The sequence below is a fragment of the Pangasianodon hypophthalmus genome, chromosome 6 (genome assembly GCF_027358585.1).
Source record: "Pangasianodon hypophthalmus isolate fPanHyp1 chromosome 6, fPanHyp1.pri, whole genome shotgun sequence".
Lineage (NCBI taxonomy): Eukaryota > Metazoa > Chordata > Actinopteri > Siluriformes > Pangasiidae > Pangasianodon > Pangasianodon hypophthalmus.
The window spans coordinates 17,012,917-17,029,833 of record NC_069715.1 but is presented as its reverse complement, the minus strand read 5'-3'; the positions used below and the strand labels follow the sequence as shown (position 1 = coordinate 17,029,833).

Sequence of the window (16,917 nt, the reverse complement as noted above, 5' to 3'; positions counted from 1 at the left end):
AACATTATTCAGCATACCAGGAATCCTGTGGTTGTTCCAGGCCTCTACTACCCTGCTTATGCACCTCTTCCTGGCAACCAGGTGTTGACATTGTCCACGCACAGCATGAGGAGATCCCTCAGCAGGATCAACGTATGCAAAGCTCCGGGTCCTGACAACATACCTTGTCGTGTACTGAGAGACTGCAGTAGAACTCATTGATGTCTTCACAGACATATTTAACATCTCACTTAGTCAGGCTGTTGTTCCCACGTGCTTCAAAGCCACCACCATCATTCCAGTCCCGAAGAAGTAGTCCCCCCCTGCTTCAATGACTACCGTCCGGTTGCACTTACTCCTATCCTAATGAAGTGCTTTGAACGACTAGTCATGCACCACATCAAGTCTTTCCTCCTCCTCTCCCTTGACCCCTTTCAGTTTGCATATCGGTCCAACCGCTCAACGGATGACGCCATCGCCACTGCTCTCCACTCAGCCCTCACACATTTGGACAAAAAAGACTCATACGTTAGAATGCTGTTCATAGATTTCAGTTCAGCATTCAACACAATCATCCCTCAACAGCTCATTCACAAATTGGTCCAGCTGGGACTCAACACCTCGCTGTGCAACTGGCTGTTGGACTTCCTGACTGGGAGACCTCAAGCAGTACGAGTCAGCAGCAACACATCCAGCACCATCACATTAAACACAGGGGCCCCTCAAGGATGTGTGCTGAGCCCCCTTCTTTTCTCATCTTCTGAACCATGACTGGCCGGGTGGTGCAAAGACAACAATCTCTTTCTGAATGTGGAGAAGACAAAGGAGATTGTTGTTGAATGCTTTCTCAATACATCCCTATGTGCTCACACAATGTTTGCATTGGGCACTAAAAGTGCTATACAGTTTTGATTCACTCTGGCTTCAGGAAAGAAGTTTTTCAAGCAAACGCATATATGCAAAAGTGTGTGTCACTGTTTCACATGAATATTATGAAAAATTATATCAAATATGATTGTTTATATTAAAATGCATAATTTGATAAAATAGTCTTAAAAAGTCATACCCATTGAAATGGCAGTGTGCCTCAATGATTTGAACAACAGAAAGTATATCTCCCTTGAGTATGTAAACAGATCAATCAAACGGTTCCTGTACAAATTCATAGACAAGACTGATCAGCTTCAGATCATTCTGGCTGCGTTTGCCTCTAGAGGCAAGATAGGTGGTAATGTAAACTGGGCACTTTTAAGACTTCTCCCACTAATGATGGGGGTTTGATATCCCAGAGAATGATACAACATGGGAGATTTTAATGCTTTTGAAAGACATACTAGAACTGGTGACATCCTTCAGATTGACTGACAATACTGTTGATTTGCCTGGGGTGAAACTTTCAGAGCACGGAGGTTTGTTTTTAAAAGTATTTCCTCATTTTGTATTGCGTCCCAAGCACCACTGCATTGAACATGATCCACAAAGTCTAGTTCAGCCATGAAACTCTATCCATGCACCAACTGGCTCCCTCAACACCAGTGCTGCAGCCTATCAATTTTTCTCTGCCTACTTAACTCTATTATCACAACTATCTCGCCGGTTGCAGCCTGTGCACGCTACGAGATTTTGCATCCTAGGCCGGTAAACTGTGGCAATCGTTGATAAACAAAACATTGATAAAGGCAATAAATGCTGATAAATGCGGAAGAATGGCTGATAATGGCTGATAAGTGCCGATAAATGCTGATAATACGCTGATAATGTCTGGTAAATTATATAAATGCTGATAATGGCTGACATACGCCGGTAAACGCTGATAATGGCTGAAAAACACTGATAAATGCTGGTAAACACTAATAATGGTTGGTAAACACTGACAAATGCAGGTAATGGTTATATACACTGATAATTTCTGATAAATGCTGGTAAATGCTGATAATGGCTGATAAATGCCGATCATAGCTGATAAATGCAGAAAAACACTGATAATGGCTGATAAAAGCTGCTAACTGCTGATAAAGGCTGGTAAACACTGGTAAATGCAGATTAAGGTTGACTGTTTTGCCTATTGTTCACAGGATAGCTGAAATTAGGCTTTCAGTAATTAACTATAATCAGTCTCAGTAAGAATCCTACACAGCCATCATGACAGTAATCCATACGACCTCAGTGGATGTATCAATGTCTACTGGTGTAGCATCACCACCGGCACCTGCCCGCCAGAGGGAGCCCTCGACCGAGTTTTGACACCACCCACGAGAAACACTTCCGGGGTTTTTTCAGATATTTAAACAGCGCGTTCACTACACTAGGACGCGAAGTATTGTTTTCGGGACATTACCAAGCCTTTTCTCTCTGCCATAGTGTTTTGCTGTCTTTTGTGCTTGACCCTGTTCACGTTTACGGTTTTCTGCCTTTGCCTTGTGTTTTTTGGATTTGTTTGTCTCGCTGCTCGACTTCCTGGTTTACCGGACTTTACTGCCTGTTTCTCGACTACGTTTCTGCCCACTGGTTTGGATTATCTGCTATTAAATCTGCTAATGGATCCTACACAACCCGCCTCCGGCGATTCATTACAACTGGAGAGTTTGTAAGAAAAATACTAATATTTTAAACATTATGCATGTTCACAAGAGGATCGAGTTTATGCTTAAACGTAAGCGCTTTGTGAAACGTGGTATAAGCGTGTTGTGAAGCTCGCGTGAGAACCGTGAGACGGTCTTCTGCGCTTCCACGTCACTTCTTGCGTGAGTTTCTCAATGCACTTACATTTATGTCAAGCATAGACTCAAACCTCGCATGAACGCGTGTAAGGCAGTTGGCAGGAAGTGATGGTTTATATTTTAAAAAGTTTAAAATATTAGTATTTTTATTACACATGCCTATCATTTCGCTCCAGAAGACACTGATTCATCCAATGAAGTCTTATGGATTAATGCCATGATAGCTGTATGTGATTTTTGGAGCTTCAACTTTCTGGTACCCATTCACTTGCATTATATGGACTCGCAGTTAAGGATTATTTTTTTTATAAAAAACTTTGTTTGTGTTCTTCTGAAGAAAGAAAGTCATATGCATCTGGGATGGCATGAGGGTGAGTAAATGATGAGAGACTTTTTATTTTTGGATGGAGTATTCCTTTGATAGATCATTGCAGAACATCACAAGCAGAAGCCTCAAGCAAGAATTCTTCTCAACACTTGATCAAGATACAGCTCATTTTCTGGAAATTTTTTTAATCAAAGAAAGGTGCAGTTGGAAAGAGACTTTGAGTTTCTTGAGCAAATTAAATCTAAGGTAAGCTTGTCAATGCTTCCTTCTTGAAAACTAAATTCTGTTACTGTTTTAGCTCAACTTTTAATTGATATTTTCTGACTAATTTGATGTTCCATTCTATGGTATAAAATTTTTTGAGAGCACTGACATCACTGCTAAGTGTACAGCAGGTCTCTGTGGCTTTCCTCTCATTCTTGGAGAAGAAACCACAGACTTTGGCAAGTATCCTTCCCTGTATATTTCATTCCAAACTATAATGTCCACAGACATATAATCACATATAGACTTTATTAGGAACACCTGTACACCTGCTCATTTATGGAGATATCATTTAGCAGCAGTGCAGTGTAAAATCACACAGAAACAAGATCAAGGTCAAGAACTTCAGCTAATCTTCACATCAACCATCAGAATGGGGAAAATGTGATCTCTGACTTTAACCATGGCTTGGCTGTTGGTGCAAGATGGGCTGGTTTGAGTATTTCAGAAACTGCCGATCTCCTGGCAGTTTCACACAGTCTCTAGAGTTTTCACAGACTGGTGCAAAAAACAAAAAAATATCCTGTTGTTGATGAGAGAGGACAGAGGAGAATGATCAGACTGGTCTGAGCTGAGGAGAAGATTATAGTAACTCAAATAAGCACTCTTTACAACTGTGGGGAGCAGAAAAGCATCTCAGAATGCACAACACATCAAACCAAATAAGAATCTGAGGCTATCATGGGCACAGGCTAACCCAAACTGGACAGTTGAAGACTAGAAAAAATAATCACCTGGTCTTTTTCTAATCTTCAGCTGTCCAGTTTCAGTGAGTCCGTGCCCATAATAGCCTCAGATTCTTGGCTGACAGGAGTGGAACCTGATATGGTCTTCTGCTGTTGTAGCCCAACCACCACAAGGTTTGATGTTTTGTGCATGCTGAGATGCTTTTCTGCTCACCACAGATGTAAAGAGTGATTGAGTTACTATATCCTTCCTGGAAGCCTGAGCCAATCTGGTCGTTTTCCTCTGACCACTCTTAACAAGACTTTTCCACCCAAAGAACTGTCTCTCACCCATAGTTTTTTGTTTTTCGCACCATTCTGTATAACCTGTAGAAACTGTTGTGTGTGAAATTCCCAGAAGATAATCAGTTTCTGAAATACTCGACCAACATTCATGCCACAACCAAAGTCACAGATATCACATTCTTTCTTCATTCTGATGTTTGATGTGAACATTAACTGAAGCCCTTGACGTATATCTGCATGATTGGTTGAATTATGCTGCTGCCATTGGCTGATTAGATAACTGCATGAATGTACAGGTGTTCCTAATAAAGTTTCTATGTTTAATGTAAATAGGGTTGTAATATTTCTGTTTTTATTAGAACTGTGATTGTGACACACTACAGATTTCCATCAGGATTCTGAGCACTGAGCATGGCAATCTGCTGCTGCTGTTCCTTAACAATGCGACCCTGTATCGCTAACATCTGATGCCACTATGCTGCATCCATGGTTGGCGAAGTATTCTGGCACAAAGCATAAGCAGATGGAAGTACAAATAAACAGCAGAACACACAGGCAGAAAATTCCAAAGTGTAAGGCAAGAGCATAGTCAAAAAACAGGCAGTGGTCAGGCAATTAGCAAACAACAGGAACTAGGCAAGGCTTAGGCAAAAATGTAAAGCACAAAAAAAGATCTGTAACTAGGAAGACCACTGGAGAGAATTAGAGAGTGTGAATTCGCAAGACGAGTGTGGGTTTAGAGTCCTTATAAACTGTGGTCTGTATTTGTGAACAGGTATGTGTAATCGGTAAGATGGTGAATTTGAATGTTATAGTCTCTGTTGGTGCTGGGTGTTGTAGTCCATAGTGGCCGTGTTTGTAGGCTGCGTTGTACTCTGAATAGTGTATGTTGAACACCGTTTCTGGCATTGATATGACATGAATAATGTTAAAACGTAATTGTACAGAGAACTGGAAAATATGTAAAAAAATAAAAAAAATGTAAAAACTGCATAATTAATAAGCATTCACCAAATTCACCAACAAATAAAGACTAGTATTTAATTTTTGAGAGTTCACACTAAATATGCCAAACAGCGTACACCTGTGTTAATTTTAAATCTGGAATGTATCTAAAGCTTAGATCATGTGGAAAGTCAAAATATGTCCCAATATATCTCAATTAACACTATTAACAACTTATTTTGTAACATTATTTTAAATAGAATACATTCACACTAATTTTTTTTAATTTTTTTAAATTTCTTAAATTTTTTACTCAATTATTGTAATTTTTATCAGATTTTATTTATTTTTAAGTGATAATAACAAGAACTAGAAATGGTCTTATTACACCGGTACAGAACTAGGCTGATACATAGAGGTCTATGTTTCAATCTTTTATAATTAATTTAATTTTTCTGTTGTCACTTCCATTAAGTTCAACAGTGGTACAATCTTATTTGGACTAGCAGGGTTGCTGAAAAATGAGCTTGTGGAGGTTGGCCAATGAGGCGCAATCAGTGTTTTAGTCCCACCTACTAATCCACATCAACCCATATGATTAAATTATTCTGTAAAAATGATCATATGGCGAGTCTGGCCAAAATCCTGTTTCTTCTGATAGAGACAAAAAAACGAAAAAGAGTTGTTTTTCCTTTTGGTATATTTAAATTTAATGCAAGAACCAGTTAAAATTTGCATGGACCAAGAATTTACTTGGTTTTAAATAATCACCCAAGGTTTCTTTTTGCACAGCACTTTTCAAAACAAAATTATGTCCATGTTATCTATTTATTTATTATGTCATCTATTTATTATCAATGGACTTAAGCAAAGATCCTGCTGATGGACTGCAGCGACCCAAACTGATAACGTACTCAAGCCAGAAATTTGGAGATCAGCTACTGTTGGTTCGAGCAGTAAGCATTCTGCTATGCTTGTCAACATTTTGTACATTGTAGTTATTGTTGAAAAGGGATTTACTCACATAACCTTTTGAATTTCGCATAAGGCTAGTGCATCACTCAGACAGCATAATGTTATCATGTTCACAAGGAAGCAATGCAGGCATGGACTGAGTTCAAGTTAAGAGAAAGATCTGGACATAGGATTTTGAAAAAGTTGGACAAAGGACATTCAAAGGTGGTTCAGGAAAACCAGGAATACATGAGAGCAGGCTCTGAATCATCTTGCTATACTGTTTGCCAAATGATTGGTTAACATAGTCACATGGAAAATGATCAGGCCACCAACAGAGGTAACTTTTTGGAACTTTGGAACTTCAGACGGTTTAGATGCTGAATCATTGCATTGCACTTTTTTACTCAAGTTAGTCAGGGCATCTGCCCAGGCTTAGAGGTTTGGCATAAAACGCAGGCACCAGCCTATTAATCCCAAAAACGACTCAAGTTATTTCTTCGTCATGGGTCATGCATTCTTAATGGCCTCAACCTTTCCGACTTGTGGCCTGACCACCCCGTGTCCCAGCACAAACCCAAGGTATTGGGTTTCCATCTTGACTAGGGCACACTTATCAGGGCAGCTTGTCAGACCAGCAATTCAATTTGCAGAAGTCCAGATAAAATCAGAGCATGCCATCCTTTTTAGGAACCAGCAAAGTGGGACTGCTTCACTCGCTGGTGGATGGTTCTATCACTCTCAGTTCCTTCATGGTGTCTAGCTCCTGCTCCATCACTGGCAGTAGTCACTCTGGCACATGGTAGACTGGCTGGTGGATGGGTTTGGGGTTTTTTTTTAGGATGAAGGAATGACAGACCAGGTCTGTTCTATCCAGGGTCTCCATGAAGAGCTGATCAGGTAAGCTCTCTGACAGCTGCTGTCTCTGTTCTTCGGTCAGGTGATCTAGGCTCAGGGATGTATCAGTCTTTGATCTCCTCTTCCTCTCTCACTGCTCTCATGAACATGGAGTTGTCAGCCACTGGATCTGTTGCACCCTGCACAGGCTCTGCTGGTTGTGCCCAGGCATGCCATCTCTTGAGCATGTTGATGTGGTAGGATTGGAATGGCTGGTTTCTGGAGAAAATCTTGATTTCATAGGTTACTGGTCCCACTTTTTGCTTGAGGGGCCCTGCCAATTCGCTAACAACTTGTTCTCTGATGTTGGAAACAGCAACAGGACCGCCTCACCGGGTTCAAAGTTGCGTTTTCGGGATGCTTTGTCATACTATGCTTTCTGTTGGGCTTGGGACCATAGTAGATTCTTTTGGGCAAGGGCAGTGGTCTTTTGGAGTTGCTGTCTCATTTTGAGGACATAGGTAATGATGTTTTTGCTTACTGGATCTGGCTATGTCCTCCCAACTCTCTTTCAGGACATTCAAGGGTCCTCTCATGGGGTGGGCATAAAGGAGCTCAAAACGTGAGAACCATACTGAATCCTGCAGTACCTCTCGGTAGGCTAACAAGAACAGGACAAGGAACAACAGCCAATTGTCCCAGTCTTTGCCTGTTTTGGACAAATTTCTTGAGCATAGCCTTCAGAGTTTGATTAAACCATCCACTCAACCATCAGTCAGCAGGTGGTAAGGGGTGGTTCACACTATCTTAATCCCTAACAGCTGATATACCTGGTGTAGTATACAGCTCATAAAGTTGAGACCTTGGTCTGTGAGGACTTCTTGGGGTATATCTACGTGTGAGAAGAATTTCATGAGTGCTGTGGATATTTGCTTGGCAGTGGACAATCTAGTCTAGTTTGTCCTGGCTCACCACAGTCAAATCACAGGACTTCTTTCTTAACTGTGAGTTGCAATGTGGGAACAGATGCTATGGGTTTAGGGTGTGTGGGCTTCAGGATCTTAACGTGGCTTTGAGTGTTTGAACTCACCCCGGACCCCTCAGACTTACCTTTTGCAGTTGGCAGAATGTCAGCGTAATGGAAGTTCCCTGGATCCCTCTTTGCAGCAATATAGGCATCTACCAGGTTGACAGCTTGTGCAGCAGTTGTTGGATTATGTTCCTTAACCCAGGTCCTCACTTCTGGGTAAAACTCCTGCAGATATTGTTTGAGCACAATAACCTCCATAATGTGGGCTTTACTATTTTGGCTGAACTGGACCCACTTCAGAACAAGTCTTTAAGCCTTGTTCTAGTGGCAACTAATCTGTCAGGGCGCTTAAAGAATGAAACCCCAAACAGTATGTCTTCCTCAGTATGGTGTCCTTAAGCTGATCATAGTCCTGTGTTTTGGAAGGGTTCATGGTCACAAAAGCACTCCTGGCTTTGCCTGTAAGCAGTGGTATGAGACAAACTGCCCAGTCTCCCCTTGGCCACTTGCCAGTCTTTCAAAAGTGGTCAAGGGGAAAAGTAAAAACCTGGAGCCTTGTGAAAACAAAAACCAAGAAGTAACAGCACGATCTTATCCAGGAAGCATTCAAACTTAAATTTGGAATAGCAGGGAGAAAGCCCTTACTGCTTGCTACAAGGAGATTAAAAAAGAAAAGGAATTCAAAAACTTGAGAGGGGGCTAAGTTGGCAAGGCGAGGTCAACCCAGCACAGAGGAAGGATCAAAAGTACAGCTCTAGTTTTTAAAATGACCAAGATACTGGCCAAGTCTCTTGCCAGAACTCTGCAACGGAGACTGAGTGCATGAGAGCCTGTGTACTACTCTTAAGTAGCGAGGCAGACAGGTGTAGCTCAGTGCTCCTGACTACTTCGGCGCAGTCCTGTACCTCCCTCTGGTGGCCAAAGGTGGCCTAGCCGAAGACACAGCCCCAGGCTGGGCTGTTACAGGACCCCCCTCCATCCTGCCTGAAGACCCTGATAAGTACAAATTGTGGCATGCAGAGACCCAACAGTGCTCCTATGTACCATACCCCTCCCAGTTAATAAGGTAGAGGCAGGTATTTGGTGGAGAGCCAGACCTGTTGTCCGAGCCGGAAGGAAGGCCCAGGCCTCCACCTCCAATCAGCGGCCCATTTCTGGGCCATAGAGGCAGCCTGAAGGGCAATCCAGGCTTTTCCCCATGCTGGGCGGCAGCGTCGCATAATGTGCTCTGTGTTGGGATCCATAAATCAGCCTCCTGCATTGGAAACATGGGAAGGGGTATACCCAAACTGGCAATTTAAAGGGGACATACCCAGGGACAAGTGCCACAAGGTGTTGTTAGCATATCTGCCCAGATAAGGTGCTCAGACCAGGAGGATGGTCTGGAGGAGGCCAGACAAAATAGAGTCCGTTCAAGATCTTGTTTGACCTTCTCTGTCTGGCCATTTGACTGGAAGTGAAAGCACGATGACAGACTGGCTTGCAAACTGGGGACCTCGGTCCAATACCGCATCTGAGGCAGTCTGTGGACCCAGACTACATGCTGCAGCAGTAGTGTTTTCCATGCTTCAGAAGAACAAGGGGTAGCTTTATTGTTCTGGCCAGGGCTACCTGTTAACGCGATCGTCTGGTTTAAGCGACCTGTGGCCGTCCAATCCGCGACAGCCGTTTCCATCATTCTCCATCATTCTCCGCCAATCCCGATGCCCATTTCCATTATTCTCCATCATTGTCCGCCAATCCCGTTGCCGCAAAGATGGATCTGTGAATCACAATGGACAATCCAAGATGGAGTCAAAGATGGACGCGCCAGTCAGATCGCGTCGGACGCGCCAATCAAATCGTGCGCGTCAAAGAGACGTTTCATTCGTCCATATATGCGGCGTTTCAGCGCGTGATAGGTAGCGGATTTCAAATAGCCAGGTAAGAGATGTTCCTTCGTGTTTTTCAACAGTCTGTAAATTTTGCAAAAAAATAAATATATATTTATATCGCGTGTTTAGGTGTGTGCTTTGAGCGGTCTTTATTATGACACGTTACTTTTGTAATGTTCTAACGCGTAATTACGTATGTATTATAGTGACTTTTGGAGTTATTATATCTCGTGTTCCAGAACTCGCTTTTAATTGTGTGCTTTGTTCAAACCTTATGCTAGCAAGTTTTGGAATGTTATGTCGAGCGTCTTCAATTAGCTTTGGAATGTTTATCGTGTTATTACTTTTATTATATAGTGTTATATAGTGTTTGAATGTTTATCATGTTATTATTTTTATATATAGTGTTTATCATATTATATTATTATTATATAGTGTTTCCTTTTGTTCGACAATTTCATTAATCAATAAGTTCAATTCTTTGCATTTTATTGTCCCTTTTAATTTATTTAATTATTACATGTTATGATTTAATTATTATACAATTCGACATGCTTCATAGACACTGGTCAGAACCTACATGACCAAACAAAAAAACTAGGATGGTAAAAATGGAAAGAATCAGTGTATATTTTTAACAGTTTTTCTATGAGTCTTTTTTGAAGTGCTAAAAATGTCCAAGCAAGCCTCAAAAATCTCACAAGGCCCATGGGGGACGAGGAGTGGATGTCCCGCCTTCGGCGGTTGGGCAAAAATGAACAAACAAAAACACTGGTAAAAATGGAAGTTGAAAGAAACCAGGTCTGTTTTAAAATGATAATGACTGTAGCAGTTGTACAACTTTAGAAGAGAAAACATGCCAATGCAGTAGTCAGTGCAGTGATGTGGTCAGTGTTTTATTTTTAACAGTTTTTCTGAGTCTTTTTTGAAGTGCTGAAGATGTCCAAGCCTCAGAAATCTCACAAGGCCATGGGAGACCAGGAGTGGATGTCCCGCCTGCGGCAGTTTGCCAGCACAGGCGTGTGGCCCTCCGAAGCAGGCAACAGACCTGCTCCTCATCAGAAGAAGTGGTATGACCTGTTTCAGAGGGTACGTACAGGCGAATGTTTGTGGGAAGACAGACAGAGAGCCACACAATGTAATCTATTGGCTGCTTGTCAACTGACACGCTGTTTTTTAATGTTACAGATAGATAAATGTCCAGCGCAGGCCCGTGGACAGACGTCCCTTTTTGGCGGAGTACAGAGCTGTCTTTGTGGATTCCACCTTCCCAGGGTATGTAATTCAGCCCTTTGTTTTGTTTTTCAATAATGACTTGCCTTTGGATGGGTTTTGACCCCATTTCCTTTTTATTGCACTTATTAGGGAACCAGTGATCAGCCTGCCTCCACGTCCGGTGCCGCCCCTACCCCAACCTCTGCCCAGACGACCAGACGACCTCCACTTAACATATCAATGGTAACAGATTAGTCTGATTGTTGTATAGACTACCCATCCCACCCCACCCCTCACACACACTTCCATTGTCTCTACACTCGCTCTGCTCTTTGACCTTAGCAGAGAGGTGCGAGCAATTGAGTCAGATGTGTGATTATGCGGGTCAGTTGTTACCTGAATGAAACATTTGTCCTGTACGGTTTTATACTTATGTTTTTCTGTAAACCCAACTGTTAGTTTACAAAGCCATGGTTTGGAGGGACCCACAGTGCTGCAGCCAAGCCTAATGTAAACATACCAAGGAGGAAGCTGGGGCATCAGGTTGTAGAAAGGTAATTTAAAAGACTTTTAAAAGAACAGCATGTTTATTGTGTGGTTATGTTCACTATGCTAATATGTGCAATGTGTTTCCTTACAGTCCTCATCAGCCTCCTCCCCACTGTCTGAGAGTGCCAGCCCTTCTCCTTCAGCCTCTGTGACAGCCAGCACTCATCCTTCCTCCACCTTGAAAGCAAGCTCTTTTCCTCCTTCCACTGTGAGGGCCAGCCCTTCTCCTTCAGAGTCTCTGAGGGCCAGCCCTTCTCCTTCAGAGTCTGTGAGTTGTCATCTCTCCACCACATCACCTTCTTGGCATAGACAGCATATGTATGTTTGCATTTGGAATGTTATCTATGCAAACAGAAACAAACTTATTAATGTTCCATCTGAATGGCTTTTGTCTCCTTTAGGGAGATCCGATCACCTCTGCTGCTCCCAGTGGTGTGCCGACTTCTGCTCCTCCAGCTCCTGATGATGGTTCTGGGTCCGTTTCTTCTCTGCCACCTGAAATGAGGAAGACGATACCCTTACAAGATCAGCGGTGGATTGCATCTACACTCTATCACGGTGGCAGACTTCGGTCAGGCTTGAAGCTCTGGTACGAGCCTCCAGTCCCCTCCCTCATCTACCACCAGGCTCCATTACCAGACTGGTTCTTCACACACAGGCTCCTGGTGTGGATGCCCTACCACCTGTGGAAGGTCAGGCTGTTTTGTCCTGTCTGTGGGAAGCAGCTGACTGGCTATGGCATCCATAAAAGGGCTCGCAGGGTGCTGGACATCGACAGGTATTACTTGATGGTGACAGAGACACTCAGGTGTACCGCTTGTCGTCTGAATTACATTTCCACCAGCCAGACTGTCCTGAACCAGCTCGACTTGCCCCACCGGGCACTGTTTCGCGTGATCTTGACATACAAGTAAGACACAATCTACACACGTGTTACAGAATCTTAGTTCAATAAATAATAATAAATGTTCATTATATTGACCGTTTAATCAACATTTTGTTTATCTTGCGTGTAAAATGCATATATTTTTGCTTAAAAGGTATGCATGTGATATTCGTGTCATACGCCTGCTGAGGGAGAGGACACTTGGAAATAGCCCCACTAGACTGGCCAGACAGCTAAAGGAGAACCATGGGGAGGAGTGGCTTCACCACTTGGCCCACTACATGGAGGAGTGCGCTGTCTTTGCTGACCGCCCCAGCTTCCTCCCTGTTGCTTTTCAGGAGCCTCCGCAACCCATTGAAGTGCCTACCAGCAAGTGGCTGTTGACCGTTTATGGGAAGGACAGCATAAGCCGCCTGGATCATATTAAGGCCAGCATCACCTCAACATTTGGGACCATTTTAAAAATGGATTCAACAAAAAAGGTAGAAGTTAGTTGCTTCACAATTTTTGACTGCACACATCACTTTTTGTTTAGCATAGCGGTTGTGTGTGTGCACTATGGAATGTATTGTTATTAATGCTTGGTGTGAATATTGTTTGCAATTTCAGATCACGAAGAAGCTGGCCGGCCATGCCCGGGGCACTGCGCAGTGGATGTCCTCTGTTGGCAACGAGAGAGGACAGATACTCATCAGTGTCCTGACTGCCCAGGAAGGCCCTGGTCTGGACTCCATGGTGTCAGGCCTGGTCAGCAGGTACCAGCAGGCAGGGGTGGCTCCTCCGGTGCTGCTGTATGTGGATTCTGGCTGCTGTATAGACAAGGGGCAGAGCAAGCTGCAGACCCGTTTTGGAGGATGGCCTGACCTGAACATCAGGCTGGACATCTGGCACTTTATGCGGCGACTGGCGACAGGGTGCTCTACGGATGCTCATCCCCTCTACCCAACCTTCATGGCACGTCTGTCGGCGTGCATCTTTGAGTGGGATCCGCATGACGTTGCTCTTTTGCGTCGGGCGAAGAGAGAGCAGCTGGAGGACGAAAGGCTGCCTCTGATCACTGATGACCTGGTGAACAGGCGCATTTCAAAGAAGGAGCTGGCCCTCTACTGCCGTCAGAGGACTCGTGGAGTGGAGACCACAGTTCGCCTGATTGACCACCTCCTGCAGGAGCTGAAAGAGGAAAAGGGGAGAGACCTTATGGGTGTCCCTCTGCTGGACACGGTGAGGATGGAGCACATATGGCGTGTTCAGAAGAGGCACGTGAAGTGCATCCAGGACGTGCCGGGTGTGTCTCTCTACACCGAGACAGGCACCACCACCACCAAGGGAGGGATAGTGCTCACCAGGTACAGGTGCGCTAGGGGCTCAACATCACTCGAGTCTTTCCACTGCCACATGCAAAGGTTCATTCCAGGTTTGTGGATTTTTGGCATTTCACTGTTCTGTATATCAAATACGTTACAGTACAATACATAATAATATGCCTGCTTACAATCTCCAACTTATGGCCTTATTTATTAACAGGAACCAGCGCAAACACCCTGAATTTTCAGCTCTATCTCCTGGAAGGCCTGAACAGGTGGAACCAGGACCGGGCAGCAGCTTCCTTGGCCACCAAGCTATCCTCTCTCCTCACCTATGCAGGGGAGGTGGTGCACTGTATAAACACAAACAGTCTGAAGGTGTTCGGGAGGAAATACATTCCCAGCTTCCAGGCCCCTTCGAAGTACACTGGTAAGTGTAAAACATTTAAATGACCTCAGCTCCACCATAGTTAGTTTAGTAATCTGAATTCTGTTTTCTTTAGGGGAGCTTATCGGAGTGGACTACCTACTCGCTCAGACTGGACAGCCGCTTCAGAGGGTGGACCCAGATGCTGAGGCAACAGACCAGCTGCTGGAGGAAGTTAATGTCGAGGAGCAGGAGGATGAAGGATTTGAGGAGGACCTAAGTGATGATCCCACCTTGGCCTCATTGCTAGAAGATCTGACAACAACTGCCGCCAGAATTCACCCTGCTGCTTCCTCCGCCCCGCCAGCCGCCGCGTGTTCTACCGCCCCGCCATCCGCCGCGTCCTCCTCCTCCTCCCAGCCAGCCGCCGCATCCTCCTCCCAGCCAGTCGCCGCATCCTCCACCGCCCCGCCATCCGCTGCGTCCTCCTCCCAGCCAGCCGCCGCATCCTCCTCCACCCCGCCATCCACCCCGTCCTCCACCGCCCCACCAGCCGCCGCGTCCTACTCCGCCCAGCCATCTGCTGCGAGCACTGATATGTCTACAACTCCACCTGGTATCAGTGCTCCAGATTCTCCCACTCAAGTGCCTGAGGAGACTTTGGTATGTAAATATCACAGTATTAGAAAACTCATTGTATAATAGGTTACCATTTGAACCTTTGACCTATCTTTAAACATTTGAGCCATTCCTAAAATAACTACTGTCATACATGCAGACAGTTAACATATATTTTATTCAATACACTGTCTTAGGCTGTGGATGATCAAAATGTGCCAGGGATGGACCGGGTGGACAGCCTGGCAGATTATCTGGTGGAGATGAGGCATCAAACTGGTCTAACCCTCAGCAGTCAGCAGGTGAGTGGCATTTTTAAAAAAGAATGAAAAGGAGAAGAAAAAATCTGTTGTGTTTAAAACCAATATTGCATGTAACTCATCCGTGTTTGCATGGTTTGTCTTTTTCAGGTCAGTGAAATTGTGGCCCTCTGGCAGAACCTGCTGGATTTTGACAAGCAGCGGGTGGTCTTTGCTGCCAGACACCAGGAAAGGTTGACCACAGGGAGGTTTCGGTCTCCTAAAAAGAAGGCCGTTTTCACTCCTGGGGTAGATAGTCTGAAACGGTGTGTGTTGGCATCGACAGCTTCACCCGCCCAGTGGCCAGACTGTTGCCGGCTCGTGGAGGCCATTTTCATCAGACTCTGCAGGATTCACAAAAATCCGAGGAGGAAGGGCAAGGGCTCCCTGACAAGATGGTCTCTAATCCTGCACGACTACCGCAGGATCCGGCAGCTGATCTTGAACAATGGGGCCATCATACAGAGCACCAATCTGCAGCTGGTGGAGGTGAATCAGACGACTCTGGTTCAATGGCACAATGAGAGAGTGAAAAGGCAAGACCTGACTCTCTTGTTGCAAGGAATGGATCTGCCTGATCCTCTTCCTGTTGCCGCTGAGCCTCTGCAATCTGCCAGCGCTCGTCCGGCTGCACCACCATTGCAAGGGCAAGGGCAAGAGCACGCGTACAGCTTGCCACACAACACGGTAGGGCAAGCCAGACAGAAGAGGTGCATCACCTCCACGTCCCCCCCAGACCCACGTGAGACAGCGAGACCAAAGCTGGCACCCCAAAGACAGTTGCTTCCTCGACCTCCAGGCGCTTTCGTCACACTTGCTCCCCACCCTAGCCCCACGTACACCGTGTTTGTGGTCCCTGGACCCCCAGCCACCACCACTCCTCAGCCCAGCAGCACTCCACCTTCTGTAGCGCTCCAGCCACCCCAAGCTAGCAGTATTCCTCCAGCTTCGGCTGTCCAACCACAAATGCCACGTCGACCACGTGCGTATACAAGAAGAGTGGAGGCGAATACTTGCAAAAAAATGTGGTCGCCACAGGACAGCGGAGACTGGACATAGCCAGTATAAGGGCACTATTTACTGTCCGAATACTGAGACTCTAACAAAAGAGCAGTGGCTGGAACAGATTAAGAAAAAATAGGTTTTATTTCTTTACACAGTTATATGTATATATTTTATACGTAAATATAATGTTTAAAATACTTATAGTTTTTTTTGTTGTTGTTGTTGTTTATAGTCTTATATAGTTATACTTTAATATTTTACTCTTTTATAATAATTTATCACTTGTATTTATTGTTATGGTGCGTGTGTTGTATTATATTATGCTTGGTGTGTTTGTTTATTTATTTATTTAAAAATACAGTTTTATTGTTTATATACCAGTGACTGGTCTCTGATTTATATCACACTTCTGCTTCAGTAATCGTAATCACTTTGTGAGCCCACTGGGTGGTAAAACATTTTATAATCTCTTTATTTTTGCATACGCATCTTAGCACAAATCTTTAAATAAGTAATAGAGTAATCCTATGTAAAGTTAATTAGAATTTCTAATAAATCAGAGGACAAACTATACAATAGAATAAAAAAAAAAATACAATATATGTAAATACAATAATATTAATACAATAAAAGACATTATTTTGTAAAAAGACAGCATCCATAACAGTACATACATAGAGAAATGCCATATCCTGCATTGAATTAAATCACTATCATTATGAAACTACACAGAAGTAAACTGTGGTGAGGAATAATTTATTGATTTTAACAT

At 44.0% G+C, this 16,917-nt stretch overlaps 1 protein-coding gene across 1 annotated transcript; it reads left to right on the top strand.

The window, feature by feature from the left end:
• Nucleotides 1-2,404: 2,404 nt before the first annotated feature.
• Nucleotides 2,405-16,520, top strand: LOC117597525 (uncharacterized). The gene is made up of 12 exons (XM_053234784.1): nucleotides 2,405-10,991; nucleotides 11,091-11,177; nucleotides 11,268-11,360; nucleotides 11,577-11,671; nucleotides 11,758-11,934; nucleotides 12,068-12,576; nucleotides 12,707-13,034; nucleotides 13,162-13,966; nucleotides 14,077-14,286; nucleotides 14,360-14,886; nucleotides 15,039-15,143; nucleotides 15,252-16,520. The coding sequence occupies exons 6-12, from the start codon at nucleotides 12,167-12,169 to the stop codon at nucleotides 16,197-16,199; spliced, it is 3,333 nt and encodes a 1,110-aa protein (XP_053090759.1). The 5' UTR covers nucleotides 2,405-10,991; nucleotides 11,091-11,177; nucleotides 11,268-11,360; nucleotides 11,577-11,671; nucleotides 11,758-11,934; nucleotides 12,068-12,166; the 3' UTR covers nucleotides 16,200-16,520.
• Nucleotides 16,521-16,917: the final 397 nt, after the last annotated feature.